Source organism: Mytilus trossulus, chromosome 4 (genome assembly GCF_036588685.1).
Source record: "Mytilus trossulus isolate FHL-02 chromosome 4, PNRI_Mtr1.1.1.hap1, whole genome shotgun sequence".
Classification (NCBI taxonomy): Eukaryota; Metazoa; Mollusca; class Bivalvia; order Mytilida; family Mytilidae; genus Mytilus; species Mytilus trossulus.
The window spans coordinates 59,118,703-59,139,132 of NC_086376.1; the positions used below are offsets into that span (position 1 = coordinate 59,118,703).

A 20,430-nucleotide genomic window follows, 5' to 3' on the forward strand; every position below is an offset into this window, starting at 1 on the left:
TATATGCAACGTTCTTGTTTGAGCAGTTGTCCAATGTCATCGATACTATACGTGTATTGAATTAGAAATCAAATTTAGGATTATTTAAACATCACAATGAATTATTATCAATAAATTATTTGCTTTACTGGTAATTTGTGTAACATAATTATATCAAACTCATTATGAGGGTGTGACTCTGTATACGTTTCAGGAAAACAGAACTGTATGTGCGATATAATAGTAGTCATAATGCGTATAAAAAGGGAAAATATTTGTTTCAATGCAATATCAAAAACACAACGATACCTTTTACATTAGGGCAGCTTCGACTAAATAAACAGATTACTACCAGAAGGTTATGTACGTTAACAGAAAGGGTCGTATGATTTTATATACAACATAGACAATAATACTTTAGTCTCGCAATACATAATTTGCCTTATTCGTTGTATAAAATAGAGTTGAACTAGCCGTTAGTAACTGTTACTCTGTGATTTGTGTCTCTTGCTTTTGAGCTCCGTACAGATGTATTGATTTATATGTTGTAGGTGCGCCATCTTGTATTGTGCTGTTGGTAATATCCAAAGTTATGGTATAGTTCGGAGCTCACAGACATGTTTGACCCTGTCAAATTCTCTATTTGCCCGTCCCGAGTCGACCGCATTTAATTTAGTGGTTGTTGATTGTGCGTGTCTGTCCTTTTTTTGATTTTTGTGATTTGTATTGTTATAAGTTATGCTGTTAGTCTTCTCATTTGAATCGTTTCACACTTTTTGAAAAATACGTTTTATAACTTGCTATACGGTTTTATTTTTTTCTAGATGTTGAAGGGCGTACGGTTATCTGCAATTGATTATAAAAAAATGTATCTTTGCCATATGAACTCATAAGCAATCATATCTTCTCCTTATGTTTATATGAACAGAGATGTAAGGTAAACGTTTATAAAACGAAACAGAAAGAACTCGGACAAGACAACTCGAACCAATGACAACCCGGACAAAGTCAACTTACACCAATCTAACAATATATCTGTGATGAAATATAATAGAAAAGATCCGACATTAAATTCTTGTTTCCAGGATAATTTATGACCGTATATATCAATTATAAATATCCAAACAAAGATACCAAAAATACACAAAAGAAAAAAATAAACAGACAATGGCATGGCAAAAAGGTGAACAGTATACAAAATACAACATAGAAAAACTAAAGACTGGGAAACACGGACCCCACCGAAAAAACGGGGTGGTCACAGGCAAACGGGAAGGGTAAACAAATCCTGCTCCACATGTAGCACCCGTTGAGATGCTCTGGTTAAAATCGATGATGACTCTTATGCGGTATGTTACCGAGGATAAAAAAAAATGATATCGTGGTTATGACAAATAATCCATATCTATCATATGTGTGATTCAGATGTTTCATCATGGTCAACCAATTTGTGATTGCGTTTGTAAAATTTCAAAGGAATGATTTCAACTTTAGCACTTGGAACAAGTGTAAATTTGAAACCTCGCTTTCCTCCTGAGCCCTTTTTGTCTGATACAGATGTCGAGTTATTTGATTTTTTAAATCAAGCGCTGTAAATATAAATATATGGCTTTAGGTTTAAAGTCAAGCGGTGAGATGTTTAGTCTAGCGCATGAGATGCAATTCCAGAGCCGTAGATCTAAAATAACGTGGTGGATACTAGATCTATTACGTTTGACCTAAGATCTAAAGCGCTGCTGAACTTTACATCTGTAGTGCTTGACTTAATATTTTCAGCGTTTGATTTTACATGTACATAGCTAAACATTATGTCCCTACCTCTTGATTTTGAAAAACAAAACTCTCTATCTATAGGAGACCAACAGGGCTCTGTGCTTAGTATTGTTTTGGGATGTTTTTAATTTACAAATCCAGGTCAGAACAAATCCCAATCGGCACTGAGGAATGCTCCATGACGGAATACCATATTCGTTGTCAATTAGCAATGCTCAATGACGCTGACCGGGGTACCGTTGTCAATCGAGGGAGGCTAAATGATCATGCAATTTATTCGTTTCTTTCTAAAAGAAATACGTAAAAGTCCCCCTACATGTATTTCACAAAAGTAACATAATTATGTGAAGGTCTTTTTTTATCCTTACTACCTAACATAACAACTCTATGTACATGTATTCACAAAGATTTGACACATTTAAACAAATCGCAAAATCGTTTTAAAACGCTTAAACAAAGGCAACAGTAGTATACCGCTGTTCAAAATTCATAAATCGATTGAGAACAAACAAATCCGGGTTACAAACTAAAACTGAGGGAAATCCATCAAATATAGGAGGAGACAACAGAAATACAACACTAAAAATTACCACACACAGAAACGAACTAACATATACATGTGTAACAAAGGCAATTTTCCTGACATGGTATAGAACATTTTAAGAAAAAAAGGTGGGTTGAACCTGGTTTTGTGGCTAGCCAAACCTCCCCTTTTTAATGGCAATGTTAAATACAATTAAAATGACAACATTATATGACAGGACTACAATACAAATAAATGGGAGAACATATAGGACAGAGAAACACACGAAAACAAGAACAAAGTTGAAGAGCATTGAGGTCAAAAGTTCCAAAATGTGGTGCCTAATACGGAACGACGTAAACATAAAACAACCTTAACAAGCACATAAAGAGATCAATTGGTAATTTTGTTTTAATATATGATATCTAAAATATGTAGGAAGGATTGTCTTAGCCACAAACAAAATTCTATTGGAAGTTAATCTTAACATTGTCTTTGGAATACAAATTAAACCATTTTGGTTAGAGACGTCCGGCGATGCATAAATTTGCAAAAACAACTTTCAGTACAAGTAGAAATAGAATTGCAGATGATATTTAATGAGAAAGTACTAGTTGAAAACAAATTTGAAAGCATGACCATTGAAAAAAATTCAAATTTAAAAAAGATATTTATTCTATTTTATGTTTAACTTTTAATGGTTTCAATTGTATACATGAATGAACTGCATATTAACAAAACTCATTGTGATTACGTCAACTCATCCAAGAAATAGGTGTCTGGCATAAGTCCGTTTCAGATTATAATCATAAAGCGAGTACAATAATTAATTCAAGAGCTAAAACATAAGGGATTAATATCATACATTGTATATAGCTTCCATAATTTGATATCTTCACCTCTGAGGAAAAACAATAAAATTAAAACCAAACAAAATTTCCAGTTTCAAATCGAAGGCGTATTTTTATGTAAAACAATAATCATGCTACTAGTAAAGCCAGTTCTATATGACCGTGAATCAACACTCCTTTTATTCTCCAACATTCTCGAACAATGTACTCCTGGTTCATTTTCTTCATCAAACGCCGAACAATTAGTACTCCTGATTCATTTTCTACATCAAACTCCGACAAAGTGGTACTCTTGTTCAAACTCTACACCAAACTCCATAACAGTGGTACTCCTGGTTCATTTTCTACATCAATCTAAGAGACAATCATTATAGTACTCCTAGTTCATTTTCTACATCAAACTCTGGTATAAAGGTACTCCTGTTTCAAACTCTTTGACTACACCGAACTCAGAAACAATGGTATTTCTGGTTCATGTGCTACATCAATCTCAAAAACAATGGTACTCTTTGTTCATGTTCAAACTCTACACCAAACTCCAAAACAATGGTACTCTTGATTTCTTTTGTACATCAAACTCCGAACAAGTAGTACTCATGATTCGTTTTCTACATCAAACTCAGGCATAGAAGTAATCTCTGTTCATTTTCCACCTCAAATTCCGAAACCATGATAGTAGTGCTCTTGATTAGTATTCCATATTAAACTCCACGAGTCAATGGAACCCTGGTGCATTTTCTACATCAATCTCCGAAACGATGGTTTACTTGATTTATGTTTATGTCAAACTCCGAAACAAATGAATGGATCGGCAGGTTCAATTTCAACATCAAATTCTCGAACAGTGTTTCAAACTTCCAAACACACTATCACAGAAATTTAACGGGATAATCAATTTTCAAACACGTGATTCCAGAAAAATTAAGGGCTCATTGATTTCTCACACGAGATTCAATACATTTGTGGGATCATAAACTTTCAACACGAGATTCTAGACAAATTAAGAGAAATCAGGATAGGAAACGCAAGCCCTTGAATAACTTATCGTCTGAGAGATAAATATTAAAAATGAATTCGATTCTGCAATCTACCTTAACAGCTTAAAAGGGAAGTTTACAGTGGGAAAGCATATGGCTACTCTTTTGCCGCCATGTTTAGTTTTCAATCCAATCAGATAGATAATAGATGTAAATATAATTCCTATTTCGTTAATTATTCAGTGAAGGACAAAATCTCTATAATAGCGAAAATCATTTTAATGAGCCATGTTTAGTTAATAGTTATCAAAGGTACCAGGCTTATAATATAATTTAATACGTCAGACGCGCATTTCGTATAATAAGACTCATCAGTGACGCTCAAATCAAAATAGTTAGAAAGCCAAACAAGTACATTTTTGTTTAGATCAGTAGTTTTTCTCTTTAATATATATATAAATGTTCCTTCCTTAGACATAGTTTTGGTATATGCGTTGGCATTCTATTTTATGAAACAAAGCTCGACTAATAGTTTCAATCGTTCGAAAAGTTTGAAAAGAGGAAGGGTAAGAGTAAAGAGTAGGGACGTGAAATGTTGTATTATTGTAAGAGAAAAGGGGGACGAAAGGGACAGTCAAACTCATATATCTAAAACAAACTGACATCGCCATGGCTAAAAATGAAAAAGACAAACAAAAACAAAAAATAGTACACATGACACAACATTGGAAACTAAAGAATAAACAACACAAACCCAACCAAAAACTAGGGGTGATCTCAGGTGCTACGGAAAGGTAAACAGATCCTGCTCCACATGTGGCACCCGTCGTGTTGCTCATGTAATAACAAATCCGGTAAGTAGTCTAATTCGGTAGGTCACATTCATGAAAGGGAAGGGGATTCTAGTTACGCAACATATCCGATTTCATTTGTGAAACAGTTATAACATAACGGTCAACCAACTCGTGATGGCGTCCGTAAAATTTAAGAAGGGATTATTGTAGCTAATTGTTACTTGAGGGGAGGTCTTCAACTTTCAGCATATACCAATTCTTTTGACTTTTTTTATTTTCCCTAAAGTTCAAAGCAAATGTGGATTCATATAGTAACTTTGATCCCCGGTTTTGACCTCTGTTAAAAAAATGTTAATAATTTGGGAAGAGGTCTTGGTGCGTAATCTTGATATTTAGCAATATAATATAAACAAGAAGATGTGGTATGATTGCCTAGCTATACCAAAGTTCCGCGTGTGACACATGATTTGGTACACCAAAACTAGTATATGCAACCTCAAATGTTAAAATTGTCGTTTTGATTTCCTGACCTCAGAAAATTCTGTTCAACAGAAGAATTGCATTCTCATCCAATTCTCTTTTTTTCTTGGTTATCGTGTACCATTTTGTACCACCACCCCTCCCCTCCCCTCCCCCAAACAAACCAACACACCCTGTCTCATTAAGATTTATTTAGTTTAATCCTATACAGACGCCCTCGCATTTTAATATAATTCTTAAATGACAAGAAATGAAACCGATTCATTTGTAATTTTATATAAAAGAAAGAGAATGACATACTCAATGGTACGCATAAAACCGTAAAAGCAATAAAATCTTGTTGGATAGACAAAACAATATTCGAAGTCTGGACTGCAAATCAGATTATAAAATAAAGACAATTATCTTTAATAAAAGGTGTCAATAAGTGTTTCCTAAAACATAGAGATATTCCGAATTGATGTATGGCGTTCTTGGATGACATCTTTCAATGGCTGTCTAAAAAGACAGATGACAAACAACAAGTTACATGTAGAAGAGATGTTCTTTATTGTAATTGCCAATGATATTCCATATGTAAATGGAAATCGGTGTGTCCCATTATTGAAAATTACAATTATTCTTCTCAAATCAAATTCCCTCGATAGTACTTCTTGTCCCATCCATTTATTCATTTGCCACCGATAAGTTTCAACAACACAACGAAATGCTTGTTCTACAGGAATTATCATATAAAACTCGAACATAACATACAAGAAAATTAAATTATTCCTTTTTGGTCTTTAGTGTGATTCAATTGATGTTGTCATAGTTAGAACTGACAATGCCCGGGGATAAGAGGTTGTAAGAGGATATTCTTGATTAAGACAAAAACAGATATTACTAACGCACCTACAAATTGTATGCATGCGCCATACGGAATTTATATCCCACATATTCTTAAGTCTTTTATTTTCGAACTTTCGGCTTAACGATATATATTTTTCAAAATGGAAATTTTATCAGTTTTTTGACACGACAGGTAAGTAAATTAGTACTTAGAGAAATCATATAATTTTTTAACAAAAATTAAAAAATAATGAATTTTTTTTTCAGAATTAATAAATTATCGTGCATAAAAAGTTTTACCATCGATTCCAACCATCTTGTTAACACTTTTTAATTATGAATAACATGTTAAAGGCATAGTATAGTGGACATTTATTGAAAAAAAACGAATTGAAAAAAAAAGAAAATGTCTCTTGGTCGAGTATTTCCAAAGTTGTCCTCTGGTAACTCTAATTCGTACTTCTCTTTTTTTTTACTAACAAATTTACAAGTTGTATCCGTTTTCAAAATATGGATTATTAAAATATGTAATGAAGCATATTGATTTAAAACTGTACCATTAGTCAAAACTTAAATTACCGTAGGTAGCAACAAATTAACACTTTATAGTAAAATGATATAAAATGGTGATAATCATGTTTCAAGTCATTCGAATAGCCGCCTGCACTACGGGGGAATTCTCATCATAAATTTTAAATAAGTTTATATTTCTGTCCTATATAGTTTGCTCATTTAGCTTTCATTTCATTTTCAAGACCAATAAAGTGAGACGGCATCCTAATCTTGCACTACCAGACACGTTGTTACACACCATAGAACTGACGAGATTTGACGAGAAAATACAGACCGACCACTTACACAATGGAGAAATTAGTTTTTGGGAGTATTTATTTGCTATCAATGATTTTGGTATGCTTGGCAGACGATGTAACAGACGAAGAATTATTAAAAACGGTAAATAAACAAGCAAATTATGTATTTTTAATTTATTTTGAACAATTATTTTTCAAATATATATTTGTGTATTTCATTATATTTTGACTGTCACATCCACCGTATTTTTTGTATATTAAGAATTTAAATACTTTAATTTCAAGGAAAGCTATCTTAACTTTACGCAATGTTGTATATATTATGTACGCGTCTTTTTATTTTTAGCCATGGTGTTTTCAGTTTATTTTCAATCCACGTGTTTGACTCTCCCACTGGTATCTTTCGGTCCCTCTTTTAAACTGTTCTTTCGTAAATAAAAAAAAAACTACATTCTATTTTTATGTATTATATTATTTCTCAAATATGAAAATTAATAGTCATATTAAAAAAGAAAAAACTCGACATTAAGATTTAAAATAAACTTTTTTTTTTTTATCAAAGTCGGAACATATTATTTGTCCAAATATATTAACCTGCATTCTCCCCAAGAAGACTCACAAATTGTTGCTGATAGAAAGTATATAGTGTGGTCATTATAACTTACATTTTAATTGATGACTTTCTTATTACGAATATAACCAAACATAAAATTCAGGCTTTTACCTATACTATGTCTAAAGTGTGACTTGGACGAAGAGTTGTCTCATGTACACTCATACCACATCTTCTTATATTTTTTGTAAAATAATAATAATAATAAAAAATGGGGCTCAAACCGAATTTATCTAGACTAGAATATCTAAAAACTTTTTTTTGCTTTTTTTTTAGTGTTTGCTTATCAAACGAATATTGTTTCTTCCATAAAACTATAGATGAGTTATTTAAAAAAAAAATGAATACGAAAACTTACTGAATTGAACGTTAAAAAAATGGAAAACAAAAGTATTCATGTGTGTATACCTCGTGTATTACGACATTTCTCCCTCTTAACAATCAAATTTCAATTATTCAAACAGCTCGGCAAGCCTCGTCCTTTAAATATTAAAATTTAACTGTTTCGAGTGGAACAATATAGATTCCATCACTGCAGCAAGTGTATTACGATGTTTCTCCATTCGAGACAGTTTAATTTTAAAATTTCAAGCGCGCAGCTTGTCGATCGTTTTAAATAATTAAATTCAAACTGTTGAGAGTGGAGAAATATTGTTATACACGCGTTATAGTGGTGGAATCTAAATTTTTTTCTACTGATTTGTATACTTCCTTTTCAAACATTTGCAGGAAGTTGTGTTCTTTTTATGTGATGTCATCGGACATGGTCACCTTTTTTTCAGGACGTCACAATACTAGGATATTAAAAAAAATTGAAAAACAGTTTTCTTCAAATCAAACTTCAAATAATCATGAGAACAGATATGAAAACGCCTTATAGTTTTTATTTGTCTTGACTTATACCACTTTCGATGGTATCCACTTGACGTGGCTCTGTACTTATACATCCCGTCATTGTGTTACTGTTCTATAAAAATTTCCGTATTCTTGTCTTTTATATTTGCTTATCCTGACATGTATATGCTTTGCCTATATGCCTTTTTGTGCTTCTCTTTTACATATGACGTGGCTCTGTACTTTTATATTCCGTTTTGTGCATTGTAAATGTTTTTTTTAATATATCTGTTTGTTTCTATAGTGATTAGATAATCACACAATGTTGACTGCTGTACCCCTATTTGTGACATTTTTTACCAATTATGTCTGTTTGTTTTGTTCACACATCGTTGTCAATTTAATGGAATTTTATCATGCGACTGTTATACACGTAAGAGGTTTAGCTAGCTATATAAAACCAGGTGTCTGATTCAGTAGTTGTCTCTTGTTGATGTGGTTCATACGCGTTTTTCGTTTCTCGTTTTTTATAGAAATTAGTTCGTTGGTTTTTCCGTTTGAATGGTTTTCCACTAGTCATTTTAGGGTCCTTTATAGCTTGCTGATCGGTGTGAGCCAAGGCTCCGTGTTGATGGTCGTATTTTGATTTCGAATGGTTTTAATTATTTTTAAAAATTGATTCTTGGATAGGAGAGCTGTATCATTCGCACTCATATCACATGTTCTTATATATCTTATTAGTCCACCATTTTCTTTACGAAAATGCTCTGTACCAAGTCAGGAATATGACAGTTGTTGTCGTTTGATGTGTTTGAGCTTTTAATTTTGCCATTTGATAAGGGACTTTCCGTTTTAAATATTCCGGAGTTCAGTATTTTTGTGATTTTACGTTTCACTAGTGATGAAAAATATGTTTCTCACACCGCTCAAGAAATGTGAAAATAGCACAAAAATTAGAGAAATATCGTAACAGACTTGTTGTAGTGGTGACATCTGTATATATTGTACATGTATATACATTGCTGTTTTAATATTGAAATGCATGTCAATATTTGAGACGAAAAAAGGGGGGGGGGAAGATGAGCTGTCCCAATTGAATTCCGTTCTTGTTGAAAATATTATTCGAATTACAAACAAATATTTGATTACTAAATGTGGATTAGTTTAATTTGCTACGTTTAATTCAACATATAATATTACTTTTGTGTAAAGGAACTTTATAATTCAACTAATTCGTTATACATCGTTAATTATATATTAAAATACCAATTATTAGCTTTATTTCGATTACTTCGGATCATTTTTTTTATTCATCTAATTTACGAGAATAGAATACTACATTCATAAATATATCATTTATTTTTGTAGTGTTACATTTACCATTGGGTATACATGCGCCTCCTTTTACATAACAATCAAATTAAAAGAACACCTGTCCATATGGTTTGGCAAAATTAGAATGAATCGTTATAGAGAAGGGATAAAATGTCGTTGATATATGCAACTTATAACTATATATACGGTCTTTAACGCGGAGCATATTCTAGGCCGCGTATCAGTCTATATATGTTAGGTCCACGCAATGACGAGTGTAAAACAAATAAAAAGAGAAAGACAACGGTTTGGTTAATAAACATAATACATGTAAACGAAAAATTACAATAAAAGAAACTTAACGACCGACAAAAAACGTTGTCAGAAGCCCATTCCTGTTACACCATCGCACCTTAGATTATACCTACGCATTTTAAGGTGACCATCGCACTTTAGCGTGACCATCGCACATTGGCGTGACCATCTCACTTTAGGGTTTCCATCGCACTTGAGCGTGACCATTGCACATGAGCGTTACCATCGCACATTAGAGTTCAGTACCATCGAAAATTAGAGTCCTACATATGCATGCTTGGTCATTCCAGTCCGGACAATATAAATACATGTATATATGTAGACCATACGATATAGGTCTTTTTTTACCATTTTTTCTTCGCAAGTTAGACACGCAGCTCGTTATCCGATCCAATATTACTAACAAGTTACTAACTGAAATCATTTATCTTTAAAATATTATCTGAATCTTGGTTTATCTGTCATTTTGCCTTCGCTAGCCTATAGACAACGCTTAATGCTCAATGTGTATTCTTGCCCCTATTCGTCTTATATAAACGGCAGTTGTTTACGTGCTGTTTCTCTTTTCTATGTATATCATGCAGCACGTATACACCACCGGTATAGTAAGATCGTATGAATAATGATAAAAAAAAAATAGTTTGAAATATTCTGATTACTTTTAACAAATAAAACACCAAGATAAAGAAAATAAGAGGGTTCAATGTCCGAAGCACATTTAAGTCAAACAGTTGACCTATTTTTTATTGGCTCGTTTATATATTTCATGAAGTTATTTTCCAAAATTCAACATATTGTGTTTCGTGGGAAAATAGATACTAGTAACAACATTATTATATTTGCATAAAGCATGTAGCCATTTGGTCCTGGAAATATATGATTCATGCAGACAATGTTTTTTTATTATCATATAGATATAGGAAGATGTGGTGTGAGTGCCAATGAGACAACTCTCCACCCAAATAACAATTTATAAAAGTACACCATTATAGGTCAATGTGCTGCTTTCAACACGGAGCCTTGGTTGACACCGAACAACAAGCTATAAAGGGCTAAAACTACTCAAACTCGTAAATTCAAAGTAAATTTATGAGTTTTGAAGAATGGTTAGCTTATTTTCCTTCTTATTTAAATTGTAGTGAGCGATCCCATTTTTTTAGTGCGTAGATGGTATACAAATTGTGGGATGGCTATTTTAAATATCTATTTAGTAGTGATTTCATTGTTCATGAAGTAAATAAAAAATAAAATATTCAGGGGATTTATAGTAACAAAAGCTACAATAAACAAGGATGCTCTATTGAATTTAACCGTTATTATTCAATTACTCACATGCGTTAATACAAGGCAACACTGTTCAGTTTAAGATTTGCATATTCAGATTAGATTATCGAAGATCGGGAATAAGAAAGAAAACGGTTTTTTAACAATAAGGATTGAGTAAGGTTAACATATGTACATGTTTTCTAATCCATTGCTTTTGTTCTGATTTCTGTAAGTTTAAGTAAAGTGAGATATTGTATATATACGTCAATGAGACCACAATCCAACAATATAAAAAAAAACTCATTAGAATGAAAATACAAATAAAAGCGGAGCGTGGACACAATATTTGTATTTTAATCGGATTTCATATTTGAATAAAAGGATTTATGCATATACTTAAAGAGACAGCAACCCATGTTGTGCAAATGATCAACGCTAAACTTATTTGATATTTTAACTACAATTCAGTGTCCCAAGGTTTTAGTTTGAACATATTTGTTTATAGTGGATTAGGTAACAAAATATTACAAATTATTAGACAAGATCTTTTGATCATCATCAAGAACTTGCGGTCATCCAATGTTCAGTACTTCAGTACTTTGATTATATATATTACACACAAATTGATTTGGTGGTTCACCTACGATACGAGTCCAAACTCTTGTGACAATTAATAACAGGCTAATAGTCAATAAAAATTAATATTCAAATGTTTGCAGGCCAATTTTCGAAGTTCTATTGTTAATAATGCACTACCTCGTATCATAACTGGGAATAAATAGATATGATAAATCTATTATTTAGAACTGAGACCATAACTTTATAGGGGAAGATAAGTAGATGGCACTACTGTCTGGTATCATACGGGAATTAGGTTGTATCAAAGTCGTCCTCTGGTCGTTCACTGGTTATTCGACTGTTCACTTAACTTTTGACGTTGTCGATTTTGTACTTTTGTACTCACGCGGAAGGATATATGAATAACAAATGTACACCGATCACTATTTGTTTGTAGTATTTACATTAAGGGATAAGCAATATGAAATGTGACTTTTAAAATAGTAAATGTAGAAAATAGATTAAAAAAACTAATTTTTATTTATATTTTGTATAATTCTAATGTTTTTGTTTCGATATGTTGTGGGACTTCATTTAACCGATTTTGACCCTCACCACAATCAAATATGTTGAAAATGTTTTTGAAATTTTCTCTTTGTGTGTTAAACTAGTAGTTTTCAGGGTAATTAAAAACTACAATGGGAATTATAAATTCATTGAAATTAAACCTGCATTCTAATATTTTAAATGAAGTTTTTACTACACATATAAAAAGTGAGATTCAAATTTAACTTTTGAATTCCGACCTCACGTGGCTGCGTATCTGTACATCCCGAACAACCAAAACGGACGTCCTTCTTCTTTGCTTAGCTCTAAATAAAGGACAAAAAAAAACATATGACCACTTGTCAATACTCCATTAAACCAGTAAACCCTTTTTTTATTTAATGAAATATTTTGATCTAATGAAGAAGAAAAAAACATTTCATGACGCGAATGTAGTGTTGTCCACCAATAAGTACATTGCGGTTTTAAAACTGTTGAGCCAATAAACTGATTCTGTTTTGATACTGCATTATGTGAACCTTAGAGCTTTTGACGTAACGATTGGTCTTTGAAATGAGCGTGACCTAATTCGATGCTGAGACTGTACAGAATAATTCAAAGGAACGGAAATGGACATGTTGACGCCACGTTTGAATTCATTTCTTGATATTCTTTTTGTCTTCCCTAAGAGGGGCTCGCTAAAGTCATGCTTCAGTGATTCCCTATATAATCAACCAAATTGTTCTCGCAGAACGGGCTCGCCATTAAATTTACACCCAACACTTGAAAATGTAACGTTTTAAAGAAATTGGGATAGTTTAAACGCGGACCGCGAAGAGGAACCTATAAATCTAACTGTTACACAAAATATATTCAAATCACCTCTTGCTCAACATGGAAGCTGGCTAAAGGAAACATTGAGTGTAAATAAAGCAAATATTTAGTTGTGTATCTGTTATTTGTACAATTGTTGGCTGATTGTATGATACATGTTTTGATCCTAATAATTACGTATAAGACAAAGCTTTGAGTTAGAACTATTATTTAAAAATACGGATCCAGTGTCAGATAGACTTTAACAAACAGGATTTATTTTTTTGAAAGCCAGTAATAATAGAAAAGTCAAGAAAGGTCTATTTCAGCTGTGACTAAAACAGTGTGTCATAGTAACCTGACTCTCAGATACTATAGAAGAGGGTTTATCTTTTTTTCCCTTTCTTATCGTTAAATGTCGTTAGCAACTACAAAACGTCATTATAGTTTGTATTTTTCAAACGATAAATTATGATTATATTCTCAACTCATAATTACGTTCAGAAATTGTATTTTTGTACATAATGATCATGATCGTCTTTTATATTTTAGTTACTAACAGACCCATCAAGGGACAGACTTCGAGACATTGTGGATGAAATTTTATTAGATCAAGAAACTCCTTCCCTTGACGCTCTGTTAGAAGCTGACGAACGACAACGGACGTCAGGAAAGAGAATATTTTGTAACGGGGCCGTCGGTTGTATAAACAGATTTAGACGCAAGAATGAAGATTTGGAAGAACAAATGCCGCTGATTAAAAAGCGTCCTTTCTGCAATGGATTCTTCGGATGTGGGAATGGGAAACGGTCCTATAATGTACCTGTGATAAGAAATGAACAAAGAAGACCTGAACAGAAAAGGCTTTTCTGTAACATGGGTGGGTGTGGAAATGGATATGGAAAGAGAACTCTGTATTCTGCTTTACTTGACCGACTTCAACCAGAAGCGGACGACAAAAGCCTTTGAAAATAGGCGCGAAAGATAACACTTTTAAATAAAAACAACAGACAATTTCTAATCAAGATGGTTTTCTTGACGATATTTAGTCGTCTGCGCATTGAAATTGTCGAAAAAAATTACACCAAAACTTTAAAGTAGATAAAAAAGTATTTATATTTTCTTTTGGAGATATGATTAGATTTCTATTGATTTGTTTGGTGCTTGAGTGATAGTGAAAGCCTAAGGATGTATCTCGAACACTATTTTTGTAAATATAATAATATTAGTTGTTTTTTTATTTTCTTTAAAACTTTTTTTCTCAAAATAGCAAGTTACTTTTCGATTGCTTTTGTTGTTGATTTTTGCTGTTAGACTATTTCAAAAAGTGATATGTTATATATTAAAAAGAAAACATGATCAGAAGATTTAAAACGTCTTTTCAAGCAGACGATTCACATGATGTTTGCTTCTATTCTTGAGTTACCAAACCTCCCTTGTAGATTGCATTAAATTTGTTTTAATTTCTAATCTTTTCTTTATTGTTTATTTATAATCATTTTTTACTTATTTATTGAACTTTTTTCATACTTTACATTATGATCTTGTTTTCTTCCATTTTGCTGTAGAAGGGCCTTGAATAATTTCCTCTTTTCCGTTTTAATTATTGTAAGGACTGTTGACAGATTGAAGTTTTCTATTCTGAATAATGCAGATACTGTCAAGTAAATATCTAATTACTTTTTATTTTTTTAACAAGTATTTGTTTTTCTTTTCAAGTTAAAAGAGACGATGGTCGTTTCTACAACGTCATTATAAACATATAGTGACGCTTGCTTTAAAAGGAATTATCCACATATCTTGTTGTAGATTAAATTTACGACTCTTTCTGTCTGAAATAGACCGTTAATTGTACTATTTCTGTCATGGCGTTATGGAAATGGAACTGATTGGTTCTATCTTTACTAGCTCTCTAATTTAGAGATAAATATTTGATATAGTGAGCATACTTATATAATTTTTCATGATCAAGTCAGTGGAATTATATTACACATTAGTGAATTTCAGAAATGTTCATGCTTATAGATTTCTTTTTATCTATAATCACTAATGTAAATCATTGATTATCAAATAAATTTGGATTGAACTGTACAAGTATGTTTGAGTCTAAGCGGGACACAAATGTGTTGCCCTACAGACAGTTGTTCACCATTGACCATACAATATATATGCATATTTCCCTTATCGCGAGCAGAAAAAAACCTACTTAAAATATACATTTACACCAAATCAGATCCCAAATAGACTATCTTCAAATTAAAACAAAACACAACTATATGCATAAAAACGATATGTCCGTTTATGTGTATATAGCATTGATGGGTGTTACTCTGGGGCAGAAAATAATTAAAATCCAGCACAACAAAAGAAACATGACAGATGTGGTATAATTGTTAGTGAGACACATATTCACCAAAGTTCAAATGAAGTGATTGTATGCAATTATAGGCAACCTTCGGATTTCGACAATGAGAAAAGCCCATACGCTATAGTCGGCTATAAAAGGCTCAGACATGGAATATATTAAACAGTTCAATTGACAGAACGAACGGCCTAATGTTTAGCAAAACAATTAACAAAAACCAAATATGTCAGACATAAACCAACGACAACCCCTGAACTATGTGCTCATGGTTTGGCATAGGAAAGGCACACATAGAATTTGTTGCGCGGTTCAATCCTAATTCATTTCTCTTTTTCTGGCGGAAAGACGATTTGATTACTTATCAGTACTTTAATACGGTTAGTAGGGTGCCCAATCAACACATTTTATCGATTTGCCTTAACGGAATAACAATAACATACGGCTATATTTTATATCGTTGGAAAGAGGAGAACAAGCCTCATCGAAATAGCGTTGTCGTCGTTGTCTGCCGTGGTCACGTTTTTTTTTTAATCAGGGTCAAAGGTCAAAGCAAAAAATCAAGGAAAATGCACAGTCACATTTAGATAGCTTGTTTCTCCTACAAATATTTGTTTTGAGTAAAATAAAAACAACCAATTTATAGAAAAATATCTTTTGTATCTACATTTAGAACTTGTTTTATATTTTATCGCCAAAAATGACTGTAGATTGACTTTTTTGCATATAGGGTGCAAATTTGAAATTTTCAAAAAGCTGTTAAATAACAGTGACCTTGACCTATTTCAATTTCTAAATTTGATTTTTTTGTATTCAATTCGGTACAAGTATCATCTAAAGATGTTTTTAAGATCTTAACTTTAATCATTTGTCCAAAAAATAATTGTGATTTTCACGTCTTTTGATAGTTAGGTGTTCGTCAATTTCTAGGAAAAAATCAACTTTCTGTTATTGGGTGTTAAAGAGTATATATATAAATGATTTGTTTCGAAATTAACGTCGAATTTGGTTGAATATAAAGCTCTATGTATAGCTTTGCTGTACAGAAGTACAAATTACTGCAAACAGAGAAAAAGGGGAGGGGTAAAAGTTTTGAAAACAAAACATGTGATTAGAAACAGGTAAAACACCCTATCCTACTTATACAGATGACCAAATGAGCATCAATTGGCTATGATGTTTATAAATATTCCAAAAATATAATAAGGGAGAGGGTTATATACAGTACCGATGTATTTTACAAACAATTGCAAACACAATAGGCGTGAGAAACCAAAGGAACATTAAAAACTTATAAAATGAAGACAAGCAGACTTTAGTATGGCAAAAACACTAAAAAAAGAAATGCAAACAGAAAATTATGATCATGGCTAGTTTTACCTATACTACATTCTATGGTCTCCTGTAGTTCCCCGACCAACGTCAAAGAACATATAGTAGGTTTTTTTTTTTTATTATTATTTGTTTTAATACATATCTACGGAAGCGTATTAGCGCCACACATTTTTTTTTTTTTTTTTTTTTTCCCTATGTTTGCGTTAACGCAAACATAGGGAAAAAAATGTGTGGCGCTAATACGCTTCCGTACATATCTTTCCCCACTAGATAGATTATTATTATATTTCCCACGATTTCAAAATTGAGTAGATGTTTTATTTATTATTTAGAAAATATTATGGACTGCGTTATTTTCATTCGATAGCTAACAATGATTTACAAGATACTCATACAGAAAAATGAAATCTTATATATCGTCATCTTCGTCGTCATCAAAGTGTCTAACTACAACCACACGAGTATTTACATTTTGACATATGTCATTTGCCTGACATGGGCATATACCTATACATGATAGATTTTGTTCGAAGCATATGCAACCCTTTGAAAACACAGAATTCCCCTTACAAGTAGAAACTAAATCTTGCAGCAATTCAGATGACATATGACCTTCGAGATAGAAAGGAACAATTCATTGTCCATTCTGAAGAGGAGAATGTTAAGATAGTTCTGCTACATGGGAAGACATCAAATTTACGTCTGGAGTGAAACTCTTATTACATATTGTTAAAAAAGTAGATTCGCAAGTTTGACAAGAGAGAAATTTTAAATTGTAGCCAATTTTACGCTCAAATTGTTCAGGTCACAGTGGTCTATTTTTAGTTTTGACTTGAGATCATTCAACCTGACAACAAGATCTCGATCTGCATCTATAGGTTCAGCGAAGTCACAATAAGAAAGGTTTGACAAATCGGTAAAATCATCTGGGCTGTCCTTCAAGACTAAGAAACAGTGCGCTTACTGATCCTAAACAGGGTCCAATACGTTGTATCGCATCATGTACATGTAACAGCGTGGTAGAAAGTTACAGATGTCAAACCCGAGACTATTACATATTTCGTGGACAGGTATACAGTAGCGAGCGTTTGTTTATGTAACTTATACGTGTTTCTCGTTTTTTTATATCGATTAGACCGTAGGTTTTCCCGTTTGAATGGTTTTACACTAGTAATTTTTGGGCCCTTTGTAGCTTGTTGTTCGGTGTGAGCCAAGGCTCCGTGTTGAACGCCGTACATTGACCTATAATGGTTAACTTTTTAAATTGTTATTTGGATGAAGAGTTGTCTCATTGACACCCACACCACATCTTCCTATATCTATATAGATGCGAAAATCTTATGTACAAGTTATAATGTCTGTTTGAAACCATAGCTCCTGTGTATGCTGCATGGAGTGGATGTAAGGAACGCATAAGATTATACCATCTATATCTTGTGACTTTCTTATTATCCTACCCATGATTCCTTTCCAACCTATCTCTTTGTCTTTATGAAAAGCATGCATAACTATGTAAAATCATGCGAGTATCTACTACATCGGGCGTACAACAGAATGATTATTAAAACCTAAATTCTCTTTCTGTGCTGATTTAGGGTCCTTGGAAGTGCTAGCTAGAATATGACTTCATCGTGTATCATAGTAACTGTTGATCTATCATGATGCTAATTACAGACGAATAAGAACTTGATTCAGCTTTAGAAAAAAAAACTTTGTTGTGTCTGCTAGTGTACGATTTGTAGCAAGAATGATGCTACAACATTTTGTAATTATCAGTACGAAAATGGTCTAGGTCTGAAGCATCATGCAATAAACTCAAATCTTTCCGTGCTCCCGTAGCCCCGATAAAGCTTTAATTTGTTTGTGCTTATTCCTCGCTTATTAATAAGCAATTCAGTAGAAAAACACTGACATATAACACACTTATCCCATTGTTTTTCATGTCTAATTTGTTTCTGGCTTGATGGACATAGTTTAACAGGACTGTAAATGTGTGCCATATTCCGGGTCTGAAACGTGATCGAAGGATTTGATTTGTATATTACAATTATAACAAAACTATCAATGAAAAAAAAACTAAAGGTATAAATCCCAACAAAAAATATTTCCAATTACAAAACAACGATCTTCAAACTAACTGGACTATTCCAAATATACAATTTGACCATACAACAAGCAAGAAATATAAAGAAATAAGTGACAATGGTCCTAGTTAATGACCTGGTAGTGTAAGCTACAAAACGATTAACGGCACGAGAAAAGGCGTGTTTGAAACAAGGCAGAATTATCACTAAATTTGTGTTTTAAATTGCTTTTTTCTTCTCACCGATTAACATTACACAAAAGATATTTGGCACACATATGAACCATGTGTTATTGATGTAAGCAGAGTAAAAATTCCGTGAAAGTAACATGTAATAAATTTTCTTTTGTTCAAAAAGTAAAATCACAAAAATACTGAACTCAGAGGAAAATCAATTTGGAAAGTCCATAATCACATGGCAAAATCAAAAAACAAAACGCATCAAAAACGAATGGACAAGAACTGTCATATTCCTGACTTGGTACAGGCATTTTCAAATGTAGAAAATGGTGGATTAAACCTGGTTCTATAGCGCTAACCCTCTCACTTTAATAACAGTCTCATCAAATTCCGTTACATTTAAATGATGCGTTAAATAAACAGTCACAATCAATAAAATAGTCAAAATATGGGAACATCAGTCATCATCGTATAACAATTTAACAGGACACAACAACATCTACTATCTACGAACACATGGAATGATTTGAGTGTCTGACGTCAGAAAAATTATATACGTCACATAAATTTGTCGTTCAATGTGCATAAAATAGTTATCAAAAGTACCTGGATTATAAACAATTTTAAATTTTACATAGGCAATGAGCGCAGACAGGGTTAAAAAAATCAAAAGTATGTAAGAATAAATTACAGAAATCAAACTAGTCCAAAAGTTATACATAGAATTTATGAGAATCCAAAACTTTTAAAAGGAACAATTTAACAGGACACAAAAACCTATCCACGAACACATGGATCTACTCGAGTGTCCGACGTCAGAAAAATTATATACGTCACATAAATTTGTCGTTCAATGTGCATACAAACAATTTTAAAATTTACATAGGCAATGTACGCATACAGGGTTAAAAAATCAAAAGTATGTAAGAATAAATTACAGAAATAGACCGAGATTAAAACTAGTCCAAAAATTATACATAGAATATATGAGAATCCAAAACTTTTTAAAGGGGACAATTTAACAGGACACAATAACATCTACTGTCTAAGAACACATGGATTGATTTGAGTGTCTGACGTAAGAAAAATTATATACGTCACATAAATTTGTTGTTCAATGTGCATATAAACAATTTTAAACAATTTTTTTTCATAGGCAATGTACGCATACAGAGTTAAAAAATCAAAAGTATG

General features: G+C 32.4%; 1 protein-coding gene across 2 annotated transcripts; it reads left to right on the forward strand.

Moving 5' to 3' along the window:
* The first annotated feature begins 5,949 nt into the window (after positions 1–5,949).
* On the forward strand, positions 5,950–15,370 carry LOC134715640 (conoCAP-like). Of its 2 annotated transcripts, none has more exons than XM_063577964.1 (3): positions 5,950–5,967; positions 6,961–7,159; positions 13,829–15,370. In XM_063577964.1, exons 2-3 carry the CDS (start codon positions 7,067–7,069, stop codon positions 14,243–14,245), a joined length of 510 nt encoding a protein of 169 aa, XP_063434034.1. In that variant the 5' UTR covers positions 5,950–5,967; positions 6,961–7,066; the 3' UTR covers positions 14,246–15,370. The 2 variants fall into 2 exon arrangements, with proteins under 2 accessions (XP_063434034.1, XP_063434033.1); XM_063577963.1 differs by lacking the exon at positions 5,950–5,967 and adding an exon at positions 6,086–6,398.
* Positions 15,371–20,430: the final 5,060 nt, after the last annotated feature.